Source organism: Saimiri boliviensis, chromosome 3, assembly GCF_048565385.1.
Source record: "Saimiri boliviensis isolate mSaiBol1 chromosome 3, mSaiBol1.pri, whole genome shotgun sequence".
Classification (NCBI taxonomy): Eukaryota; Metazoa; Chordata; class Mammalia; order Primates; family Cebidae; genus Saimiri; species Saimiri boliviensis.
In genome coordinates this window covers 141585203-141611641 of record NC_133451.1, presented here as the reverse complement: position 1 = coordinate 141611641, position 26439 = coordinate 141585203, and the positions used below count along the sequence as shown (strand labels likewise).

Genomic DNA, 26439 nt, shown 5'->3' with positions numbered 1-26439 from the left:
TTACCTAATTGGAATGAGCTTTTGCCTAAAATGGGCATTGGGGCAGGGGATATTGGGAACTTTATTTTCAAAGATCAAAATTTTAGTCAGCGATATTGATGGGGTTAGAGCAAAAGAGACATCGATTCAATTATAAATATTCCAATGCTAGTAGTTTCAGTGGACACAAATGAGTGGCAACTATTTAGTCCAGGTGTTCCAGAAATAGCTTTGTGAACATTGGAAAATGACCTGAAGTGATTCTATAGGCAGTATGGCCTTCATCTGAAACAAAACAATGTTATGGCGGAATTCGGTGGCTCATTCCTATAATCACAGCACTTTGGGGGGCCAAAATGGGCAGATCATAAGGTCAGGAGTTCAAGACCATCCTGACCAACATGGTGAAACCCTATCTCTACTAAAAATATAAAAATTAGCCAGGCATGGTGGCATGTGCCTGTATTCCCAGCTACGTGGGAGGCTGAGGTAGGGAAATTGCTTAAACCCAGGAGGCAGAGGTTGCAGGGAGTCGAGATAGCACCACTGCATTCCAGCCTGGGCAACAGAGCAAGACTCTGTCTCCAAACAAACAAACAAAAATTGTTATTTTTGGATCTGGCACTAAAAACATAGGCAATTAAAGAAAAATAAGTATGAGTAGATCAAAATTAAAAACTTCTGAGCATCCAAGGCCACCATCAAGAGAGTGAAAGGCAACCCAAAGAATGGGAGAAGATATTTGCAATCATATATCGGATAAGGGGTTAATATCCAGAATATATAAAGAACAACTACAACTCAACAACAAAAAAACTAAATTGAATCAAAAATTGGTAAAGCACTTGCCAAAGCCATTTTTCCAAAGAAGATACACAAATGGCCAATGAGCACATAAACAGATGCTTAACATCTCTAGTCAGCAGAGAAATGCAAATCAAAACTAAAACTGCAATGAGACAGCATTTCACACCCATTGGGATGGCTATTATCAAAAAAGAGGGGAAATAACAAGCGTTCAAAAAAGAAGTGGAAACAACAAGTGTGTGGTAGGATATAGAGAAATCGGAACCCTCGTATGCCACTGGTGAAAACGTATAATGGTGTAGTGCCCTGGAGGACAGTAGGATAGTTCCTAAAGAGATCAAACAGAGAATTATCATATGACACACCATTCCACTTCTGGGCATATACCCGAAAGAACGGAAAGCAACTACTCGAACAGAAATGTGTAGCTAAGTGTTCACAGCTGGGCGGGGTGACTCACACCTATAATCCCAGCACTTTGGGAGGCCAAGTTGGGTGGATAACCTGAGGTCAGGAGTTTGAGACCAGCCTGGCCAATATGGCGAAACCTCATCGCTACATGTGGTGGCAGATGCCTGTAATCCCAGCTACTGCAGAGGCTGAAGCAGGAGAATCACTTGAACCAGGGAGGCAGAGGTTGCAGTAAGCTGAGATTGTACCACTGCACTCCAACCTGGGCAACAAGAATAAAACTCCGTCTCAAAAAAAAAAAAAAAAAAAAAAAGTGTTGACAGCAGCATTATTCACAATTCCGAAAGGTAAAAACAACTCAACTGTCCATCCACAGATTAAGAAAATGTGGCATACACAGAGAGCTATTATTCAGCCTCAAAAAGAAATGAAATTCTGATACATGCTACAGCACCATGAACCTCCAAAAGGTTAACTAAGTGAAATGAGGCAGACACAAAAGAATACACACTATGTGATTCCACTTATATGAGGCATCTAGAATACCCACATTCATAGAAACAAAGCAGAATAGCACTTACCAGTAGGGGAGAGGAAGGTAGTGTTTAAGGGGTATAGAGTTTCTGTTTGGGGTGATGGATGGTGGTGATGGTTGCACAACTTCATGAATGGACCTAATACCACTGAATTGTACACCTGAAATAGTAAACTGTGAGCTATGCATATTCTGCAATAAATATTAACTTTTAAAAAACAGATTCTAAAAACCCCCAACCTGCTCCTAGTGCAGGTGGAAGGGAAGCTGCCCGCTTGTGCCCAGATGGGCCCCTGAGCCATGTGGCTCTGCTTTTTCTCTGTTTGGTTATATCTCAGCAGAAAGTGACAGGTAAGAAAAGCCCATCCCTTACAAATTCAGCAGCATTTGATTTGTTTCTATACCTAAAGAAAAGGTTATGCTACCATTCACTTATGGGCTCTGTTCTCAAAACCCAGGCTCCAAAATGCCATCATGCAGCTGAGTGTTCCTGGCAGGCTGTCTCAGTGGGTGAGTTTTGGAGAGTCCTGAAGCCCTTCTAGACCTGACCAAGAGAGACCAAAAGGTACTTCTTGGCCAAAAGTTTGTCAGCGAGCATGCTTGGTGCATCAGCTAAACACTAGGCATGTGAGAGGCATCTGGGGACCTTAGTGGGATGCTTAATGACGCTGATGGAGTGACAGAGGCAGGGTTGTCCCATGCAGCCTCCCAGGGCTGGTTCCAGAGTCTAGGCTGATGCAGTTCAGGCAGTCTGGGTTTGGTCAGTGCCTGCCCAGGAATGGGCTGGCTGGGATGGGAGAGTGGAGGGGGCTTTCTGAAAACACACCCTGGCCCCCATCCATTAGCATCGAATTGTTACCGAAACTATGTTTTAATTTGTTCTTCATTCCCCTCCCAACCTTTTTTTTTTTTTTTTTTGACATGGAGTCTTACTCTTGTCGCCTAGGCTGCAGTGCAGTGGCACAATCTTGGCTCACTGCAACCTCCACTTCCAGGGTTCAAGTGATTCTCCTGCCTGAGCCTCCAGAGTAGCTGGGATTACAGGTGCCTGCCACCACACCTGCCTAATTTTTGTATTTTTAGTAGAGACGGGGGTTTCACCATGTTGGCCAGGCTGGTCTTGAACTCCTGACCTCTTGATCTGCCCACCTCGGCCTCCCAAAATGCTGGGATTACAGGCATGAGCCACTATGCCCGGCCCTTCATCTCCATTTTTATAACAAGTTCAACGCCAATCACTGATCTCTGATCAGGGATGAATATTAATCCTCAAAACATGTTTGGATGCTGTGCTAAGCAAGATGGGCTCAATTTCCTTCCTAATTTTTTGTTTAAATTTATTTAATTTCCACCTTGTTTAAGTTTCCTTGTTTTAAAAGCCTCATTCTAGATCACAGCTCCACCTTCTTAAGAGTAAGGTCTATGGTACATGTGAAAACCACAAAGAAAAATGACACAATGGAAGAGAAGAAAGTAGAGCTTAAGGATAGAGGGGTAATTAGAACATTGCTGAACAAAGGAAATCTAATGAAAGGGTGGTGTTTGAAATGCATTGGCATGTTACTGTATATAGAAGTATGAACTTTTCCTTATCTTGTTTTCAATATTTCCGAGATCTTTCTTGCAAATGTACACTACGCCGAGCAAAGTAAAAATCTAAGCTGGCTTGTGTTTATATGTTACCAACTTTAACATTAGGTTTATTCTAGATTAGGCAATTAAATCCTTCAATCTCCCCCAAAAAAAGAACACTCAGCAATAAGGGGCAGACCCTAGTGGCCAGAGGCAGCCTTAGGTAGAAACACGTGTGAGCAAGGCATCTCAAGTCAATAGATAAGGACTGTTTTCTTCCCTCATTCTATGATGCCACAGAAAGCAAACAGGGTCTGGTAAACTACCATCATAGGCCACATCTGGCCTCATGCTTTGTAAGTTTTTTCCATGTTTGTGTTTTTAATATTTTTAAATGACTGACGAAAAAAAAAGCCAAAGAATAACATTTTGTGACATGTTCAAATGATATGAAATTGTTTAGAACACAACCACACTCATTCATTCCTTCACATATATCCTGTGACTGCTGTCATGCCACAGTGGCATAGCTGAGTAGCTGTAACCAAGATTGTGTGGCCCACAAAGCCTAAAAACATTACTATGTGGCTCACTTCAGAAAACGTTTGCTGACGTATGGATTGGAAGGCATCTCAGAGATTCAAGAATAGTTTTTGAAGGAACAGGTTTTGTTTGTTTGTTAAAATACATAAATCATGTGCACATGTAATCCCAGCTACTTGGGAGGCTGAGGCAGGAGAATCACTTGGACCTAGGAGGCAGAGGTTGCAGTGAGCAATATATATATATATATCTCAAGTATAAGATGTCTCCATCTTATTTAGTATTTAGTTTTCAAAACCACTAAAATGTGGGGGGAAAAGGTCTCCAAATTAAGCGATATGGTGGTGCCTAGATATGGCTTTCCTGTTATCCTATGGATTCTTCTAGCCTTTAGGAAATGCTTTGGAAAGAATCCTAGCACTTTCAGGGAGAGGGCTAGGTAACTGGAGACATCATGCAACTTAAAGGTTCCAGAAATTGTCAGTTAAATACAGAGCCTCTGTCACGTATGTCTCCTATTCTTGGCTGTTCCTTAAGGAGTCATTTCCCTTTGAGCCTATATTCCCTGGGCGTTATATATATTCACATTCGATCCTCCATATCCATGGTAGCTAACTATATCTTACAAAGTCACCTGACCACTGATTTAATGAATACAGAACAATTGCTCCTAGGGGAAACACAGGGTTAGGTTCCCACAAGCTATTGTAACCACCCCCATAGGATTGACAAGAATTGCATGCCAGGTTCTGGAGAGATATATAGTTATAATTAAGTACTAATCGTGCTGCACTTTGCCCCACTTCCTAGTTGCTAAGCGTCACATAGCAATAGATACTGACCATACAACAGGTCTCTGACACCAGAATCAAAGACTTTGTTTAAGAATCTCTTAAGACAACCCTGTCCAACCCATGGCCCAGGGGCTGCATATGGCCCAGGACAGCTTGGAATGTGGCCTAACACAAATTCGTAAACTTTCTTAAAACATGATGAATTTTTTTTTTTTTTTTTTGAGTTTTGCTCTGTTGCCAGGCTGGAGTGCAATGGCGCCATGTCAGCTCACTGCAACTACCACCGCTGCACACCACCATGCCCAGCTAATCTTTGGTATTTTTAGTAGAGATGGGGGTTTCACCGTGTTAGCCAGGATGGTGGTGATCTCCTGACCTCGTGATCTGCCTGCTTCGGCCTCCCAAAGTGCTGGGATTACAGGTGTGAGCCACCGCACCCAGCAACATGATGAGATTTTTTTTGTGTGATTTTTTTTCTTTTTTGTTTTCTTTTTTTTTTTTTTTTTTTAGCTCATCAGCTATCACTAGTGTTAGTGTATTTTATGTGCAGCCCAAGACAATTCTTCTTCCAATGAGGCCCAGGGAGGCCAAAAGATTGGACATCCCTGGCTTAAGATGTCTTTCGGACCCTGAATTCCAGTAACCAGTTTGAAGACCCCCACTGAGGAACAGGGTCAGCATGAGAATATGACTTCTTCCTCTCCCTGTTGAGCCACTTCCCCCAAACTCTTCAACTAATCGATGACCTCCACACTTCCACCCACTGCCAAACCCTTAAAAACGCTTGCCGCACACTCCTGGGGAGATAGAGTTGAGGTTTCCTCCCATCTCCTCTTTTGATGTGACTCTGATTAAACCTCTCTGCTGCAACCCACTGTCTTAGTATATTGACTTTCTGTGGGCATCAGACAATAACCTATTACAGTTACATTGCTGGTCACAACTTTCTCAACAAATGACCAATATATAACCTTGTTTTATGCATGTTTCTGTTTAAAGACATCTTAATTAATGTATACTGCCAATTCCTTATCCTTGAACTCATGGCAAACAGCACTGTTGCTCAGGCCTGAAGGATTCTTTAACACACATATTTTCTCCATGACCACATCATAGCTATCTTGCACTCAGGAACATAGCACTGGGGCTCTATGCTTGGGGGCCATCTCAACAGCAAACTTACCAAAAAAATGCACAAAAATGCAAAACATAACAAAAAAACAAAACAAAGCCATGGCATGCAACAGACCTCAAAAAGGATGAATATTTATGGCATCAGAGCTGAAATAATAGAGTAGAGTCACCTTGTTTGACCTTGCCAGGAACATGCACATTGATGGCAGGCATTTTTCACTGCTCTGCACATCTGGGAATGCCTGTAAAAGTGCCCTGAACATTGATTTTAGGGTTACAAATACATTTTAGTGAGTAGGTGAAGTTGTAAATACAAAATCTGAGAATGATGAGGACTGACTGTAGTTTAACCCATATATACTTTCTAGTCCCTTTATGATCTTGATAAACTTAATTGGTCAACTGGCATCTTCCTAGCCTTTTAAATATCAATCGTTTAAAATTATCTCCTCTATTCTATGATGACACTGACAATAACATTTCTCTATTGTTTAAGGGTGTCTCACTTCTTATAAAATTCCTTCACTATTTCTTTTTCATATCAAATTAGGTCCTGGGTTTAAAAGTTCCTTTTTTAGCATATCAGTGAGTCCCTTGTCTGCCTGAATTCTATGTCCTGCTCCATCCAAACTGTTTGTCTTTGATATCACTGCTGTCTTCTTCCCTACCCACACCTGCAAGGTGTTCTACTCACTGCAAGCTGTATTTCAGGCTGAATTCTGACAAATACAATCTTAAATAGATTATATTATGCATAGGTCAGGCTGCATAATTGGTGGGGCCCCAGTGCAAAATGAACCTAAGGGGTCCCTCGTTCAAAGTTTACTAAGAATTTCAAGATGGGAGCAGCAGAATATTATTATGCCAAGAGTGGGACTGCAAGACCACACACCCACGACACTTGGCCCTGGTGATACCCACTTTATGGATGAGTCCAGAGTGACACGTAACCTATCAGCAACGGAGCTATGCAGGCGGAGGGCTGGCCTGCCACCCACAGGAGCCACCTCATGGCTCCCTCAGGTGCTTCCTTCCCTCCCGCCTCACACATGAGTCCATGAAAATGCATTTAATCCCCCCATCTTAATTCCTTTCTCTATAAAAAGGGTAAAAATAATCCAAGTAAGCATGACTATTATTTTCTTTTTATAGAGAAAGGAATTAAGACAGGAGGGTGATTAAGTTTAAATAGTAATATTTACTCATCCTCGCCTCATGGAAACATTAGAAGGATTTAATGACAGGACTTAGAAAGAAAGACACCATGTAAATCCCAGGTATTACACAGTTATTATTATATTGTAAGAAGAGGGATTTGAGCTGCATAGGAGCAGGGGATTTACTGACACAGGTGTTAGACAGTAAGATAGTTTCCCAAAATCTCCCCTAGATATATTTCACATCAGGAAGGGGTTCCTGTGTGTCAGGTTTGATTTAGATGTGATCTTCTAGAAGTACAGAGCACAGGACCTTCAGAGGCTTTTTTCTACCTAAAACTTTTGTTTTTTCCACAAAGATCACCCTGTGACAGCACGAATTTTGCAGTCAGGTGAGAATGCCTCATTTCCTCCCAGAATGAGGAGGAAATGACCCTAGTTTTTCTGCAGCGTTCTTACAGAAAATCACGTGCTTGTTAAGTCTTCAGAACGAGCTGTGAATACCGGCACATGTTGTGTGGGTCTGTAACTTGAGATATCAATGATGAAGAAAATGAGTTGGTGATCAAAAGAAAAATACTTTCTCCCTTCTCTAAATAAACTGGGATCAAACACAGCTTTTAATTTTTGCCAGTTAAGGAGTAAAAGAAACAAACTATTTTCTGTTGTCATCATAAGAGAAAGATGATTTCCGCATCAAAACAAAGTGAAAACAAACAAAAACACAGAATGGGAGAAAATATTTGCAAATCATAGATTGGATAAGGAGTAAATACCCAGAATATAGAAAGAACTCCTACAACTCAACAACAGCAACAACAACAAAATTGATTAAAAAATGAAGCAAAGACTTGAAAAGATACTTATTCACAGATGACTTACAAATGGCCAGTAGTGCATGGAAAGGTACTCAGCATCACTTAGTCATTAGGGAAATGGAAATCAAAACCACGATCAGTTACCACTTCACAACCATGAAGATGAGCATTATAAAAAAATCCCAGAAAATACCAAGTGTTCACAAGGATGTGAAGAAATTATGATTCTTGTTCAATGTTGTTAGCAATGAAAAATGGTGTATCTGCTGTGGAAAAGTTTGGTGGTTCTTCAAAAAAAATAAACATAGAATTTTTATATGATCCAGTAATCTAAATTCTGGGAATATACCCAAAGGAATTGAAGGCAGAGTCTCAAAGAGATATTTATACATCCATGTTCATAGCAGCTGGATTCACAATAGCCAAAAGGTGGTAACCCAAATGTCTCTTGACAGATTAGTAGGCAAACGCAATGTGGTGTATACATACAATGAAACATTATTCAGCCTTATAAAGGGAGGAAATTCTGACATCTGCAGCAACATGAAAACCTGGAGGACATTATGCTAGGTGAAATGAGCCAGTCATAAAAAGACAAATACTGTTTGAGTCTCCTCATATAAGCTACTCCCAGTAGTCAAACTGAGAGAGACAGAAAGCAGAAGGGTGCTGGGGGAGAGGGGAAGGCGGAGTTTTAGTTTTTCAAGACAAAGAGCTCTGAAAATCAGTTGTACAACAATGTGAATGTACTTGATACCTACAATGTACACTGAGAAATGGTTAACATGGTAAATTTTATGCTTGTGTATTTTACCACAATTAAAAATAAAACAATAAAAAAGGAAGCATAAACTCCTATATGGACATCTCCCCTCCTCATTCCTCTAAAATATAGTATAATTGCATCTTCGAATGTTGCCTCCTTGTTGACCAACAGTTGGTAAGCTCTGTAAATTATCTAAAAACCAGCCACTGAAAAGACATTAACCTTCTTGAAAGAGGTAAGCATATTACCCAGGTTTTACATTAAGTCAGCCACAGAAAGTTATGACCAAGCACAAAAGGCTGAAGAAGATAAAAGTTCTATGGCTGAAAGTGGAAATGAACCATCATTATAATTAAGGAATAATGTATTGTGATGGGTGAGGAAGGGCTCAGGACCATCATCACTGAACTCAATCATGACTTAAAACGCAAGGATCAGTTCAGAAGCTTCATGGCTGCCTTCGATGCTGAACTCTTCACATGGTGACATATACACATCCTCACATATACACACATATATGCACATAGTACATAATAAAGTTCGCCATGGTCTGGAATAGAGTTTCGGGGTTATTTACAAAGATAGGCTTGTTAAGTTGCTGGGATTTCTTAGCCAGGCTTAAACATACAAACACAAAGATACTGCATATTCTCTCAACCACATTTGAACTGCTCATTTACACACATCCTATCATAAAACAGAAAGAGCCATCATTTATTTATTTATTTATTTATTTATTTATTTATTTAGAGATGGAGTCTCACTCTGTCGCCCAGGCTAGAGTGAAGTGGCACGATCTCAGCTCACTGCAACCTCTGCTTCCTGGGTTCAAGTGATTCTTCTGCCTCAGCCTCCCTAGTAGCTGGGACTACAGGTGCCCGCCACCACACCCAGCTAATTTTTCTATTTTAGGAGAGATGGGGTTTCACCATATTGGCCAGGCTGGTCTTGAATTCCTGACCTCATAATCTGCCCTCCTCAGCCTCCCAAAGTGCTGGGATTACAGGCACGAGTGACCACGCCCGGCCCACTCTCTTCTATTTATTATGGCAATTTTACTAAGGAAGTTTGCTGGACAACACTCTCCATATTAAAAGAAAAATGAACTGCTGTCCCTGTTTGCTTTGTGGGTTCTAAGATAGATACTGAAAACCCCATGAGCATTACCATGCCTTGAGTCGATCCACTATTCTTCGCAACCACCTCCCAGCTTCAAGGGCTACTGAACAGCTGTTCAGGCCATTTGCTAACTGACCTTTCTGCAGCTTCTGCCCCTCAAACCCCTCATTGGCAAAGTGGGGCACACACTCCCTTTTCTGGCTTGTCCTGAATGTCCCCATTCTGCCTCCTTTTCTTCCCTTGGCAGCAGCTCTTTCCCAGACGTTTTGCAGCCACCTCTCGATTTGACCACCGTTTTTCCTCTGGACCCTCCTCCACTCTGGGCCCTCTTCTCAAGCTGCACCGACACCTGGGCAGTTCCATCCACTCCCAGCTTCAGTGACCACCCACACACTGCTGCCTCCCACATCTGCAGCAACGGGCTGCCTTCCTCACCTTCACCCACAGAACTCCGTGTTTACCTGCTATTTTCTCCAGAAAGTCCTAAAGGTCTCTCAAATTCTGTATATCCTAAACAAGCTCTTCATCCCCACTCCCAGATCTCCTTGCCCTTAGCCCCCTCCTCTGTGTGGGTACCACCCTGCAGCTATCCACTTCCAGTCCTGGGGAGTCCTCTTTGACTTGCTCTCTCCTCTCTCAACCTCCCCATCCCATTCATCACCAGGAGTCATCATTCCACCACCTGAATCTCTCTTGGTGCTCCTGCCCCAACTTGGCTCCACCACCTCTCACAGAACTACAGCACCCATGTCCCAACTGGGACACTGCCTGCTGGCCCTCCTCGATCCTCTAGAATCTGTCAGACAGCAACATCCGCACAACTTTCTGCACTGCCTGGTATGGTGGCAACTAGACACGTGGCTGTGGAGCACTTGAAATGAGACTAGTGTGTCCAGGGGACTCACTTTCCATTCTACTTAATTTACTTAATTTAAATTTCCACATGGCAGTGGAAATACCATTGGCTATTGCAGCTCCGGATTCTCTACAAATGTGGTGAAAATGCCTCAACAGCTTTCTTGACCTGGCTTATGGATTCCATCATTGTCTCTCTCCTCTTTCTTTCCTTCTTCCCATGGCTCTCTTGGATACAAGGAAATTCTGCAGCACATTCATGGTACTGCCAGCACTGGGTCCTTTATTACAGACACAGAAGCAAATAGTCTTATTTTACTGTCTCCTGAGCAATGGGAAAAGAGAGTGAACATTTGTTCAGTGCCTGTTATGTGATAGATGTCTCAGTTCCTGTGTTATTTCATTCATTCCCCAAACTTCCTATAAGATGGGTATTGTTACTGCCTTACAGCTGAAGAAGCTGAAAGCCAAAAACTGAAGTGAATCACCAACACGGCTGAAAGAAATGGAGATCTAGTGCCAGAGGCCACACTCTTTCTGTTCTCCACAGTGGTCTCATTTTCATGGCAGGCTCCTATTTTGGCCTCAAAATGTTTCCTGAGGAGAAACTTTTCTTTGGTGGAAAGATGTAAGACAGAATAAAATACGAAGTGAATGGGCTACCCAACTAAATGGTGAACAGAGCCAAATGTGCAGCTTCTAGTCTTCCGCATGAGATAAGAAATGCTTAAAGTAAGTTTGTGTCTCCATCTAAGCCACCTCTGGTGTGATCCTGAGAGAAATTACCAGGACCACAGCCAGATACAAAAGTACCCACTAATTATATGAGTTAGGAGTTTCTCAAAATAATTTGTGAATAAAAAATAATAAAGGGATATCTCCACTGATTCCACAGAAATACAAACTACCATCAGAGAATACTACAAACACCTCTACACAAATAAACTAGAAAATCTAGAAGAAATGGATAAATTCCTGGACACATACACCTTCCCAAGATTAAACCAGGAATCAGTAGAATCCCTGAATAGACCAGTAACAAGTTCTGAAATCGAGGCAGTAATTAGGAGCCTAACAACCAAAAAAAGCCCAAGATCAGACGGATTCACAGCTGAATTCTATCAGAGGTACAAAGAAAAGCTGGTACCATTCTTTCTGAAACTATCCCAAACAATAGAAAAAGAGGGACTCCACCCTAACTCATTTTATGAGGTCAGCATCATCCTGATACCAAAACTTGGCAGAGGCACAACAACAACAAAAGAAAACTTCAAGCCAATATCCTGGATGAACATCAATGTGAAAATCCTCAGTAAAACACTGGCAAACTGAATCCAGCAGCACATCAAAAAGCTTATCCATGATGATGAAGTAGGCTTTATCCCTGGGATGCAAGGCTGGTTCAACATATAGAGATCAACAAACGTAATAAATCATGGAACCAAAAACAAAAACCACATGATTATCTCAGCAGATGAAGAAAACACCTTCGACAAAATTCAACAGCCCTTCATACTAAAAACTCTCAATAAACTAGGTATTGATGGAGCATATCTCAAAATAATAACAGCTATTTATGACAAACTCACAGCCAATATCATACTGAATGGGCAAAAGCTGGAAACATTCCCTTTGAAAACCAGTATAAGACAAGGATACCCTCTCTTACCACTCCTATTTAACATAGCACTGGAAGTTCTGGCCAGGGCAATCAGAGAGAAGGAAATAAGAGTATTCAGATAAGAAGGGAGGAAGTCAAACTGTCTCTGTTTGCAGATGACATGATTCTATATTTAGAAAATCCTATCCTCTCAGCCCAAAATCTCCTTAAGCTGATAAGCAACTTCAGTAAAGTCTCAGGATACAAAAATCAATGTGCAAAAATTACAAGCATTCGTCTACACCAGCCAAATCATGTATGAACTCCCATTCACAACTGCTACAAAGAGAATAAAATACCCAGGAATACATCCTACAAGGGATGCAAAGGACCTCTTCAAGGAGAACTACAGGCCACTGCTCAAAGAATTAAGAGAGGACAAAAACAAATGGAAAAACATTCCATGCTCATGGATAGGAAGAATCAATATTGTAAAAATGGCCATACTGCCCAAAATAATTTATATATTCAATATTACTCCCATCAAGCTACCATTGACTTTCTTTGCAGAATTAGAAAAAACTATTTTAAATTACACCTGGAACCAAAAAAGAGCCCATATAGCCAAGATAATCCTAAGCAAAAAGAACAAAACTGGAGGCATCACACTACTTGAATTCAAACTATATTACAAGGCTACAGTAACCAAAACAGTATGATACTGGTGCCAAAACAGATATACAGACTAATGGAATAGAACAGAGACCTCGGAAATAATACCACACATCTACAACCATCTGATCTTTGACAAACCTGACAAAAACAAGCAATGGGCAAAGTCTTCTTTATTTAACAAATGGTGCTGGGAAAACTGGCTAGCCATACACAGAAAACTGAAACTGGACCCCTTCCTTATACCATATATAAAAGTTAACTCAAGACAGATTAAAGCCTTAAATGTAAAACCCCAAACCATAAAAACACTAAAACAAAACCTAGGGAATACCATTCAGGACACAGGCATGGGCAAAGACTTCATGACTAAAACATCAAAAGCAATGACAACAAAAGCCAAAATTGACAAATGGGATTTTATTAAACTAAAGAGCTTCTGTATAACGAAACTAACATCAGAGTGAACAGGCAACCTATAAAATGGGAGAAAACTTTTGCAATCTACCCATCTGACAAGGGCTAATATCTAGGACCTACAAGGAACTTAAACAAATTTACAAGAAAAAACAAAAACCCCATCAAAAAGTTGGCAAAGGATATGAACAGACCCTTCTCAAAAGAATAACTTTATGCAGCCAGCAAACATATGAAAAAAAGCTCATCATCACTGGTCATTAAGGAAATGTAAATCAAAACCACATTAAGATAGCATCTCATGCCAGTCAGAATGGTGATTATTAATAAGTCAGGAAACAATAGATGCTGGCGAGGCTGTGGAGAAATAGGAACATTTTTACACTCTTGGTGGGGATATAAATTAGTTCAACCATTGTAGAAGACAGTGTGGTGATTCCTCAAAGATCTAGAACCAGAAATACCATTTAACCCAACAATCCCATTACTGAGTATACACCCAAAGGATTATAAATCATTCTACTATAAAGACACATGCACATGTATGTTTACTGCAGTACTATTTACAATATCAAAGATTTGGAACAACCCAAATGCATGTCATTGATAGACTGGATAAAGAAAATGTGGCACATATACACCATGGAATACTATGCAGCCACAACAAAGGATGAGTTCATGTCCTTTGCAGGGATATGGATGAAGCAGGAAACCATCATTCTCAGCAAATTAACACAGGAACAGAAAACCAAACACTGCATGTTCTCACTCATAAGTGGGAGTTGAATAGGGAGAACACATGGGCACAGGGAGAGGAACAACACAAACCGGGGCCTGTTGAAGGGTTGGCGGGGACAAGGGGAGACAGAGCATTAGGACAAACACCTAATGCATGTGGGGCTTAAAACCTAGATGATGGGTAGACAGGTGCAGCCAACCACCATGGCACATGTGTACCTATGTAACAAGCCTGCACATTCTGCACATGTATCCTGGAACTTAAAGTAAAAAAATAATTTATAAAAATAATAATAATTTGTGAACAGTCTCTGCTGCTTGTAGCAGTATCTCTTTTGTGGTTATTGTGTCACTGATTCTTTTTTTGTTTTTTCTTTTTCTTTTTTTTTTTTTATTTGAGACAAGTATCTCTCTATTGTCCAGGCTGGAGTGCAGTGGCATAATCTTGTCTCACTGCAGCCTCTGTCTCCTGGACTCAAGCAATCCTCCCACCTCAGCCTCCTAAGTAGCTGGGACTACAGATGTGCGCCACCACACCCAGCTAATTTTGTGTTTTTAGTAGAGACAGGGTTTCACCATGTTGGCCAGGCTGGTCTCTAACTCCTGACCTCAAATCATCTGCCCATCTCCATCTCCTAAAGTTCTGGGATTACAGGTGGGAGCCATTGTGCCTGACCATGTCAAGGATACTTAATGCCCTTTTCATCTAAAGAGCGACATCTCCCCAGTGTGTACATGTAGTACTTTCTGTACCACCAGATTTCTGTTCCTCACACCACCCACCTTGCCCCTCTTGTAGTAGGGAAGCCATGGCTCCCAGAGCCTGGCTAGAGAAGAGCCATGTCAGTTTCTAGCATGGGCCCTGGAGACACAGAAAGCAGCTATTCAGCAAGGGGATCCTCAGAGATCTGAGAACTTCCTTCTGGGAACTTCCTTCTGTGCATGTGTCCTGAGGGCTGGCACAAGGTGGTCATGCACAGAAGCAAACGCCTCCAAGCCAAGGCCTGCTCAGCTCATGTTGAGGCCAATTTAACGTTTTGATTTGGGATCTGCTACACACACAGGACATGTTAATACAAAACAAGTTGACTGCCTTCAACATGTAACCCTGTTTCTGTACATTGCATGTTTCTTGTACATTACAAGACATAACAGAAACGATGAACTGCAGAACATGCCAGGGAAGACACAAACGAATCTGGAGTGTCGGAGGCCAGTGCAGCTGTCCCTAACATTCCTAGATGCTGGTTTTCTGATTTCCGAAATGCAGGCCAGCCTAAAAACGAGCAGCTGCTATTAGCCACAAGTGCTCTCTCATCACGATGGCAGTGTCCGGAGCACTCAGCAGTGAGTCAAGGATGTTCTGGCTCTCACCAGCTATCTAGGAACCTTAAGAGATCACTCTCTGGGGCTGTTGATTCTTCCATTAAATAAGGATTCTCTGACACCCCCTTGGAAGGTTTCCATGACCCCTGCCCAGCACAGCTCCTCTGCCTTCTTCACAAGGCTTGGTACCAACATAGAGTAAGTGTCAGTGAGCCCACAACTCCCAATGTGCTCACCTCCTCGGAGGTCCCAGCATGCTGCCCTGTGACTTCCAGGCACTGTCTGGTTGCCCTGTCTGGGGTCTCTCCCTCCTAGGACACTGCACGCCACTTTTAGACACTCAAGTGTTTGTTGAATGAGATGAACATCATCCTCTATCAATTTCTAAGGACAGACATTCTGTTTGCATTGGCCCATTGGTCCTGGAAATGTGGCATGGGCTTATCAACAGATGAATATATAAACAGGTGCTCCCGAGGGTCCCATCATCCAGGGAACTGGTTTTAACACCTGATTACCTTCTGCCTTGCATTATGCTCCAGTCGCCTCTGTAAACTCTAAGCCTACCATTCTACTAACACATATGCACACCATGTGGAAGAAATCCAGATATGTCCCATGAGTTGTGTGCATGTGTCCTGAGCGCCGGCACACCATGCACACTATTTATCAGGAGTCAGGTTGGTATCACATTTATTGTGTATCTTCTGCAGCACTGTCTATCCTGCTAGGGAGAGGGCACATTTTTGCTAAGTGTGTATACTGACGTAAAACTGCAACGTATGCTGTTTAATAGGAAAAGGGCAATTTTTGCGTCAAGAGGTACTATTAATATCATCTTTGTTACTAATTGTTCTACACATTGACCATAACATAGTCCTTGATCTCTCTAAGAAGGAACAGAAGTTGACAATAAATTCATTAGAAATATGCTTCTTTTACTCATAGGAAATTGCTATTCTTAGTAACAGCTAAAACATTATTGTCCATTCTTTCTAATAGAATAAGGATTCTATATGCTTTACTTGTAACACCTAAACATTTACAATGCAAAAGTCCTTGTATCCTTACCACAGCTGCTTTGTTTAAAATTTTTTTTGGAGGGGGAGAAGATTGATGTTCAGAGGGCTTATGAATCATTAAAGTCATTGACCAATTCAAATATTCAACTATCAACCTGTTCTTTTAGAGAATGTTCCTTTCACCCACCTTGGGACCATTCTACCAGCACATATATGCACCATGTGGAGGAAATCCACGTGTGTCATGAGAGTGGTGTGGACGTGTCCTGAGAGCTGGCCTACTATGCACATGGTTTAAGCAGAACTTTGATCTACAGTCAAAAGTTCTTATCTGTGTAACCCTTAGAAACAAATGCTCTTTTTTCCACAAGGCGATCAGAACTTGGCTCTGAGTATACAGCCAGTGCATTGTGTAGTTCTTTGTTCGCTTGAAGAAAATCCCACAAATGTTGATTCACTAATTTACTCTAATAAAAAAGCTGTAGGCAGTCTCAAGTCTGAGTAAGTGTGAATGTCAGAAAGGTCCTTCTAGACTTACAATGCATTTTTCAATGTTCTGTCTGGAATAGGAATATAAACAGAGTATTGAAGACGCTTCTGTCAGGCCACCTTTCTGATCAAATATTTTTGATATTTCAAAATAAATATTTTAGAATTAAAATAATTAGAATAATTTTTTTAAAGTGGTATTCTTCTTCCAACCAAGATGGAGTGAGATGAATTGAAACTGCCCTTCCATTTGAAACAACCAAAAATACTCAGAATAAAGACCATGAAAAAATGGTTTCCAAAACACAGGCTATCAAGGAAGGACAGTGATGCTAGAAGGAAACACAGAGAAAAGCTCTGTGACGCTGGCTTACACAAGGACTTCTCGGACACAGCCCTGGAAGCATGACCCATACCAAAAACAATCATCATCTGGACTTTGTTAAAATTAAAAACTCCTGCTCTTCAAAAGACAGTGCTAAGAGAACGAAAAGATCAGCCACACTGGGAGAAAATAGTCATATATCTGGATTTGCATCCAGAAAATATAAAGAACTCTCAGAACTCAGTAATCAGAAAACAAATTACCCAATTATGAAAAATGAGCCAAAGAGTTGAACAGATACTTCACCAAAGAAGACATCAAGATGATAAATGAGCACATGAAAAGATGTTCACCATCATCAATCTTTAGGGAAATACAAGGTAAAACTACAGTAAGACATCACTGTTGCAGCTATTAGAGTGGCTGAAAGTAAACAGACTAATCATGCCAAGAGTCAGCAAGTGTGTGGAGTGATCCAAACTCTCATATGCTTCTCATGGGAGTAGTGAATTGTTCAAGCATTCTGGAAAACAGTTTGGCAGTTTCTTGTAATATGAAAATATACCTGCTATATTACCCAGGTTTTCCACTACAAGGCATTCATCCAAGAAAGGAGAGAGTAAATGTCTGTACAAAGGCTTGTACATAAAGGTTCAGCACGGCTTTATTTGTAATATCTTCCGAGCTGGTAACAACTGAAATAACCATCAATGGGTGACTACGTGAAGTAACTAGGGGAAAATCCATACAATGGGAAACTACTTAACAATAAAAAACACAACGAATTATTGAATTACTGATACATGAGATGGAATGAGTGAATCTCAGCATAATTATGCTAAGTGAAGGAAGCCAAACCAAAAAAGACTACATACTGCATTGTTACATTTATATGTAACAGTAGAAAATGCACACTAATTTCTATTAACAGAAGCAATACAGAAAGCAACTGAGGAGGAGGGTAGGCTAAGGTTAAAGACGGGCTGGAGAAAACTTTTGCGGTAATGGATATACTCGCTATCTTCATTGGGGTGATAATTTCACAGGTGTGTATATAAGTCAAAACCTATAAAATTGTGCACTTTAAATTTGTTCAGTTTATTGTATGTCAATTATACCTCAATTTAAAATCCCCAAAAGATGCTAATTTACTTTGGGAAACTTTGCATAAAATCAGCATTTATGATATAGCCATTCAAAAAACGATTCATTGAGTTCCTATCTATGCCAGGCACTGTGCTGGTGGAAACAAACAATCAAAAACCAGCAAAGGAGGTTTTGACCCATGGACCGCTAAGTGAGGCCTCTTAGTGTTTCCACTGAGCTTTGCTGCTTAAGGAAAGTTGATTCTGAAGGGCTTTTGAAAAACCAAGTTTTAACTTCTGTTGTCAGTCTCATTACATGGAAATTGCTTCAGAATGTTTCATCTATAATCACATGAATTTTGATACTGCACTTGTGCCTAACTGTACAAATAAGAGAATTGAAGAAAAAACCACAAAACCCCCATTCTATTCTCTACTCAGAGGGCCTTTCCACAAAATTAACAGAAGAAGGTAAATCTGCTATGTGCTCTCATGTAGATGGATCTATGGTTTCAACATAAAACGAGTGGGAAGACTTTGCTCCAGTTCCCCGCATTTCCTTTTGTGTGAGTCATGAAGAGCATAATTTGCTGTGTTCCCCAAAGCCTTGCTTACCATCATCTCTTATTTCTAAGATTTTCCACTAAGCCAGACTCTTTAAGCCACCAACAATTAGCAAAACTATTTATCACTGAATTCGCCTTGTGGGGAATTTGACTTCTGTCATGTGAGAAGTTCAGAGAAAGCAGAGGTAAAACATATACATAGGGTCTCAGTGTAAAACACTGGGAAGCGACATGCTTTTATCAATCAACCTTATGCCATTAGTTACCACAGAGAGAACATTCTGCTGTCACAACGGGATTTCTAAAAGATGGACCATTATTCCATAATAACACCATTATAATACTGGTCATCAAGCCTGTCAACATTTTCCTTAAAAGAAACATATTTTTAAAAGAGTTTACTACTCAGATCTTGCAGGCTGAACTTGGGCAATAAATTTTTCCAAAGAAAGTATGGAAACCTCGCAAATATGAAGAACTAAATTAGCATGACTGTGTACAACATTCTTTGAGCCAGCATTGGAGAAGCTGCTTGGAAAATGAAACAAGAAGCATATTTTAAATGACATACAAAGCCAGTTATCCAAATCAATTATTTTGTAGAAACTGCTAAAAACACCTTGGGTATATCTATAATTCATTAAACTAGAAACAAGCTTAAAATCTCCTTTCTGTATTGACACAAGACAAGAAAGGTAAATCTTATGAAGAATAATGAATATAGGATTCAAAAGTTGGCAAAGATTGAGATGATCCAAGCTGGCCCTGAACCACTAATAATGTTTTTGAAAGATTGGGTTATTAGATTAACAGTTGTAGAAGATGGACACTATTTATGCAACGTTAAAGCAAACATTTTTATTCACCAAACATTTCCTAAATTGCAGGCAAAAATGTGAAACTCAATCTGACACCTGTAGCAAATCTGAGGGCCTTCCCTGGTCCAGGGCATACTCTCTGCTGTAAATGAGGTTTGTTCCAAAGGTTATTTGAAAAAGAAAATCCTTACTCAGTTTTTAACTCTTGCTGCTTTCCACCAGACGATTTACCCTGATTCTTCCCAAAGCCCTGTGTGTGGCAAATGCACCTGACAGCAGTAACTCAAGCATACCCTGAGAATGATGCTATGGTTTAAGAAGAATATGTGTTCGGAGTTCTATAAGGAATCTGGGAGTGGCCAACCTGGAGATTCACTCCTCATCTGAAGAGGACATCTGAATCCCTGGCTGGCCCATTTTTTGGAACGCAGGTCGTCCAGGGGACTGAGGTCCTTTGTCATGGGTTAAATGGAGGTTGCTAGGTGAAAATGCTATATAACCTGCATGCTTTTAATAAATGCACTGCTCCTGGACCATCCTGTATGTAAGTACCCAATAAATCCTATATCTCATTCCCTGGCTTCAGGTCTCTTCTTCAGCCCCTTGGGCATGGTGACATCCTTACTGGAGTCAACAGGGATCTGGCATGAGACCCTGAAAACTCTCAGTCTCCATTCCCTTTGGTCAATAGAGTGCATGTGGTTGTTGATCCTTCTCTTAGGAACCAAGGAGGGGCTCTACTCACGTCATGCATGGAGTCCAGCAGCTTGGTCAGTTGGTAGAACCTCTGCCAGCTCTGCCCAGAATTGTTGGGACACTTAGTTACCATCTTCCTCAGTTCTTTGATGTAATTTGTTCTCATTTCTTCAAATGCAGCCTGGCTTTTGAGGCCATCCTTTGGAACTGTGTTAAAACAGACATGTAAATTTCCAGGATGGAAAACAACTTTAGCATCTTAGCAAGTAAGGTCATATAATGATTTTGAGGTTAGATACTGAATCTCAATTAATTACATTTGTGAAAAAATATGGTGGTTGTCTACTGGCAAATACTTGTACATGTACATACACAAAGAAGAACAACCATCAGATGTGTTTTTTCGTATATTTTGCACAGACTAGTTCACTTAACCATGACACCCGTATTATGACATAACTGTTGTATCATTTTCATTTTCCAGATGAGGAAACTGAAGACTGGAGGCTGAGTCACTTGCCCATGGACACAATAAAAAATGGCAGAGAAGGGGCAGTATAGACTTAAGTCTGTCTGTTTCCAAGGCCTGCCTCTTGACCGCAAGGCCACTCTACCTTGTAGCCGGTCATCAGAGTATTTTTGAATCCTAACTTGCCGAAACCTCAGAGATAGAAAACTATATTTTGATTTTCAAGGATAACTGAGGAGCCACAGACAATCTAGGCTGGGGCTAGAATTAGAAATCAACATCCTCATTCTCAAGTTCAAATATTAAAGACATTCAGGAGAACTGGCCATCTACGAAGGGGAGGACGCTGCTTACAAAGCAGCCCTTTCTACCCACTTTGCAGCTGGATTGCATGACCACTGAGGCACATGACTTCCCAGCACAACCTCATGAAGGGTCTGTACACTGGTTTATGTGTGGGAGGGGGAAACATCAACAGTGGTTCTGCACGCAAGGCAAAATTTAAAACTTTCAAAGAGAATGAACCATGTTCATCTGTATCTTTGATAAGGCAGAAAACTAAGGATAATATTTTCTTCTTTCCTTTCATGTGGTGGCTAGCTTTCATATTTTTTTAAAAAAAATTCACTTAAAAAGAATACTTTGAAATTCAGGACTTGTAAGCTTATCAAGTGCTTCTGGGACCTGCTGAGAGGCAGGTCCCAGGACATTTGTGAAAGTACTTTATTAATAAATGAAGTCCAGGTGTAGGACAAAGTTTAAGCAATTTTTTCCCACCATGGCCAATAAATAGTATGTTTATGCCTTAATATTGAAAAAGAAAATCACCTAGAATTTTGTTTTTAGGAGATAAACATCTAATGAAAATTCATCTTCGGATATTAACATTCTGGTATTTAAACTGCTCTCACTTTCACTTCTTAATTACCCATTATATTTGCTAATTTCCCATAACTGGTATAAATAATTATTTACTTGGGTCATCAGCACTTTGAGAGGGTTCTGAGTATTGCATGAAACCCTGGAAGCCAGGCATATTGCTGTTTCCAAAAAAACCCTGTGATCCTACAAAAAGACATGGATTAGCTTGCAAATTAACTTCTACTATTATGATAATAATCATCTTGAGTTTAATTGTTGAGACTTTTGATTTGTGGTTTATTTAAGTCTATTTTTGTGAGGGGGGGAAATAAATCCCTAATAGCAACTGCACAGATTCCTGAGGCTGCCACAGTATTAGTTGTGGTTTAAAATATTTGACATTCACATTAAATGTTAAAAGCTGTCCATTATATAACAAATAGTATTTTTTTCTCCTTAAAATAAAGCTGTTTTAAAAGTAAAAAAAAAAAAGGTAAAGAACAGTAATAACCAGGATGTTAGTAGTAAAACCATAGATCCAATTTCTACCAAAATTTTAATGTTAAAACTTTCTAAAAGACAAGAAAAGTTTGCAAATATCTTACACTTTCCACCCACCGATTAGCATTTAAGTTATAAGACTGCACAAAGTAAATGTTTAGTTTTTCAATGTAGATACTTATATGGACATCATCTTATACATGAAAAATTAGTAGTAGAATAAGTAAGTTTCACTATTATATTTCAATACCATTTGGTATATGTAAGGTTAACCAAATTTATATTTCTGATAGTTGTAGATCAAAATTTCTAAAATTTATAGCAACTTGTGTCAATTATACTTATATTTTATTGCAATAAGTGAAATATATTGCACCAGTTTCCCACCCAGATTTTTTAGAAGTTGAAACAAACCCACAAATAAAGAGAACTTAAGCAAAACCTCAAATTTTGGAGTTCTGCCCAGAGTTTCTGAATTTACTTATTAAATGCAGCAGAGCTGCTGGAAATCATCCAGAATCTGGAGAAGAGCAAAGAGACAGCTGAGATGGACGTCTGTGTGCTGTCCTCTGTAAGCAAAAAGAACATGAGAGCCTCTGATGTCAGTCCCAGAAAACTTTGATACACTGGACATCAGGTGTGCATTTGACATTCCTGAGATGAAACATTTTCATGTGTTCTATCACAGATTAGCAAAACAAGCTTACTAAAGCCTGTGGGTTTTATGGTTCTGCATTAAAAAAAAAATAGAATTCAAAGTACTGAGCTATTTGGGGGCTGATAAATTAATTCAAGCAGCTTCAAAATGATATCAGAATCTATTATAGTCTGAGTATATAAAAGGGTAAGATCAATTTAGATGGAGTAGTGAACAATCATAAAGAATTAGGATCACAGGCACTTTAAAAAATGTTTCATTGATAGTCTATCATTCATTCGTCATAATTTTCAAAATATTTTTCGAACCAGTAACGGTTAATAACCTAGCTTGGAAGGGGAATACAATCCTTTTCAGTGAATTTAAAGATTATAGCTCCAAAGTTATACTCGAGAGAAAGAATAAGTCAGAAACAACAGATACCTTGGTGAAGAGTGGAGCAGGGGCCGACCCTGCAGGTGAGGGGTGCAAACACAAGAGCTGCAGGGGATGGGGCTGGGTGTCATTAGTGAGGAATGGTGGGGCCTGTGGCAAACTGGAGAGAACATGCCCTGCCCCGGGCAATTGAATTCAATGAAAATAAAACAAAAGGCCAAAAGCAACCCCAAAAACCTGTGCTGGCCAAATAAAACACAGCTGTGAACTGCTGGCCCCACCTCCCTACCAGGGCTGCCGATTTGCCCCCTCTGCTATGAAGTCTGCGATACTGCCTACTGGACACCCCGTCCTCGCTGCTGCCATTGTGTGCCACCTGCCATCCACCTGCCTTTCAGCCTCTCAGTCCCTGCTCTTCGGGAAGCAGGCAGGACACTGGAGATCAAGTTCCAAGCTCTTGGTTTTAGTCCTAGCTCATAGAGGATACTCAACAAATCACACTTAAGTGCCTCTGTGTGGTCAACTTCACAGGAGGGCTATCGATCTCCCAAGGTTATTTTAATCATTCAATTAGATAACATATGGAAAAACACTTTGCAAATTACAAGGTGCTAAACGTGGACGAAGCAGGATTATTACCCATGTCACCCCTGCATCCCTCTTCCTGCTCTGATCGCTACCTGATTCCAGCTTAGTTTTCCCGACCCAGTCCCTCTCTGCTGGAAACAGCAGCTCTTCATACACCACACACATTCCATCCTGAGCACCTTGGATAGTCTTGCCCCTCTTCTCCAAATGACTTACTGATCACTGCCCATTCTCTCACACCTCTGATTCAGGGGCCTATGGCAAGGGTGAGGCACGGACTGGCTAAGCCAGGTTGTCACTAGGCACTCTCTCCTCTCAAGTCCATGCCACTCACCCTAGCATCCTTGCGGGCTCTTGACATCCAGAACATTTCTCAGTTTCCTCTGTGGCCATCGCACATGGCTTGGAGTTTTCCTCTCCAGACTGTCTCCTGTCATCTTTCTGGGTCTTGCCCTCATCTGATGGGAGTGTCTCAAATTCTTTCCCCTCTGTTGGAAAATTCCTGTGCCATTGTTGGAATTACCGGTGCCACACATCCTTGCCAAGGCCAGTCCTGTCCTCTCTTGTCTCCACTGGAGCTTCATACTTTCTCTCCTCCCATACCTGGTTCCAGAAGCTCAAAAAAGCTTCTCATCAATCGGCAAGTTCCTGGCATGCGGGCACCTGCCAATGCCTAATGGTCAACTCTAGGGGCCTTCTGTGAGGGTTCTCAACTTTCTCTGTGGAAACCACGCTGTTAGTCACACCCCTTTTGGAAACTCTCACCTCCTGGCTTCCAGTACCATACACTCTCCCAGTTTTTCTACCTCTCTGACAGTTCTGTCTCTCTCCCTGCAGTCTCTGCCCTGCTCCCATAACACAACTCCCCTGGCTCTCTCTGGACCATGGTAACCCCACTCACCACTGGAATTACACAATTTTCTGTAAGGTTATTCAAATGTATATCTCAGTGCTCAAACCTGTCTTCATAGTCCCAGTCCCCAATTTTCCCCATCTTTTGGCTGCTTCTATCAGGACACAGAGTTGGCATCAAAAAATTAACCTATCCAAAACAGAACTCATTTTACATTCCACAAAATCTGCTCCAAGTCCTGATGTTAACATTCCTATTAATGGTATCACTGCTGTGGCTAGTCATTTTTTTTTGCGCTTGAAACCTGTGTCACTCTGACGTACAGCACTTTTACTTCCCTTCCCAGGCAGCTGCCAAGGCCAAGTCTACAATGTTTCTGGACTCCACCTGCTCCTGTCCATCATATTAGCAGTCGTGGTAATCCAGCCCATTATTTCCACAGGCTCCAGCAGGTCTCCGTGCTTCCAATCGGGCTAAGTTCTCTGTCTCTGCCTCTCTCCCACCCTGTCTCTTTCCTCTTGAATCTGTTCTGCCAGAGAGCCTTATAAAGCCATACAATATGGCTTTGATCCCATCATCCCACTGCTCAAAAGCCTTCTGCATTGTCCTTTTCTGCCCACCTAATAAAGTTCAGATTTCTTCAATGGGCATTGAATATACTGGTCTAATTGACATCCCAATCTTGTTACCCACAACTCCTCCACCCAACATAACCTGATGCACCTTTAAAAAATAAATTAATACATAAGTAAAGAATTTGAAGGTTAAATCACCCCTCTCCCAACTAAGTGTCACTGCCTATAAAGACTTTCCCACAGGTCCGCACTCATTCATACTGATGCTCACAGCAATGCCATCTCACACCTCCTATCCAGCCTACAACCCCTGCAAAATCCTCCAAGATCCAGCTGCACCATGTATCTCTCCCAGGTCCCCAGAACTGAATGTGCTCTTCCCTTCTTTGAACCACCATGACATTCCTTACCTCTATCACAGTATATAACCACTCTCCATATGTATTAAAGATATCTTTGGCCAGGCACAGTGGCTCATGCCTATAATCCCAGCACTTTGGAAGGCCGAGGCAGGTGGATCACTGGAGGTCAGGAGTTTGAGACCAGCCTGGCCAACATGGCAAAATCCCATCTCTACTAAAAACACAAAAATTAACCGGGATAATGGCACACGCCTGTAATCCGAGTTACTTGGGAGGCTGAGACAGGAGAATTCCTTGAACCCAGGAGGCAGAGGTTGCCTTGAGCTGAGATCACACCACTGCACTCTGGCCTGGGCAACAGAGCAAGACTCCACCTCAAAAAATAAAATCTTTGAACTTTTCTTAAACTATAAACTCCATGAGGTTAAAGACTGTGCTTCATTAACCCTGTGTTTCCTGAATTGCCCAATCCTACCATACACATAACAGACACTTTACAAACATTGAGTGGTTGGATGAAGGAATAGTGGGATATGCTCTTTTACACGCCCAAAGCTTCATACTTTGCAAGTAACTTAGTTCATCAAAGGTCAAAGCCTTCTTCCCATTTCTTCAGTGTGTTTTTTTGTTTGGTTTGTTTTTGTTTTTGGTACCTACTACCTGAACACAATAAACAGGCTACTGCCCTATGGGGAAGATGATCTGATAATATAGAAAAAGTACCAGGATGGGCATCGTTTTACCTGTGCTCAGTAGCAGCAGAACTTTCATGATGGTGTATTCTTCAAAGGTAAGCTGCAGGCGAATGAACTGAAGGCTGATTTGGTGCATCCCCTGGCATAGTTCATACATGGCAGACTGATGCATCTTCTCTCTGCAAAGGAAAAGAAGAAAATGTCTGAGAATGCAAGATTCATGATCAAACCCAGACTGGCAGCCTGAGGCAGCTTAAT

The 26439-nt window shown here is 41.0% G+C and overlaps 1 protein-coding gene across 5 annotated transcripts in view; it reads right to left on the bottom strand.

The window, feature by feature from the left end:
• Nucleotides 1-26439, bottom strand: part of NR3C2 (nuclear receptor subfamily 3 group C member 2) — a 354517-nt gene that overhangs the window by 8600 nt on the left and 319478 nt on the right. For all 5 annotated transcript variants that reach the window (XM_074395653.1, XM_074395654.1, XM_074395652.1 and 2 more), the window contains 2 exon segments: nucleotides 26230-26360; nucleotides 20294-20451 (listed from right to left, as the gene is read on the bottom strand). In XM_074395653.1, the coding sequence (XP_074251754.1) occupies nucleotides 20294-20451; nucleotides 26230-26360 (289 nt within the window).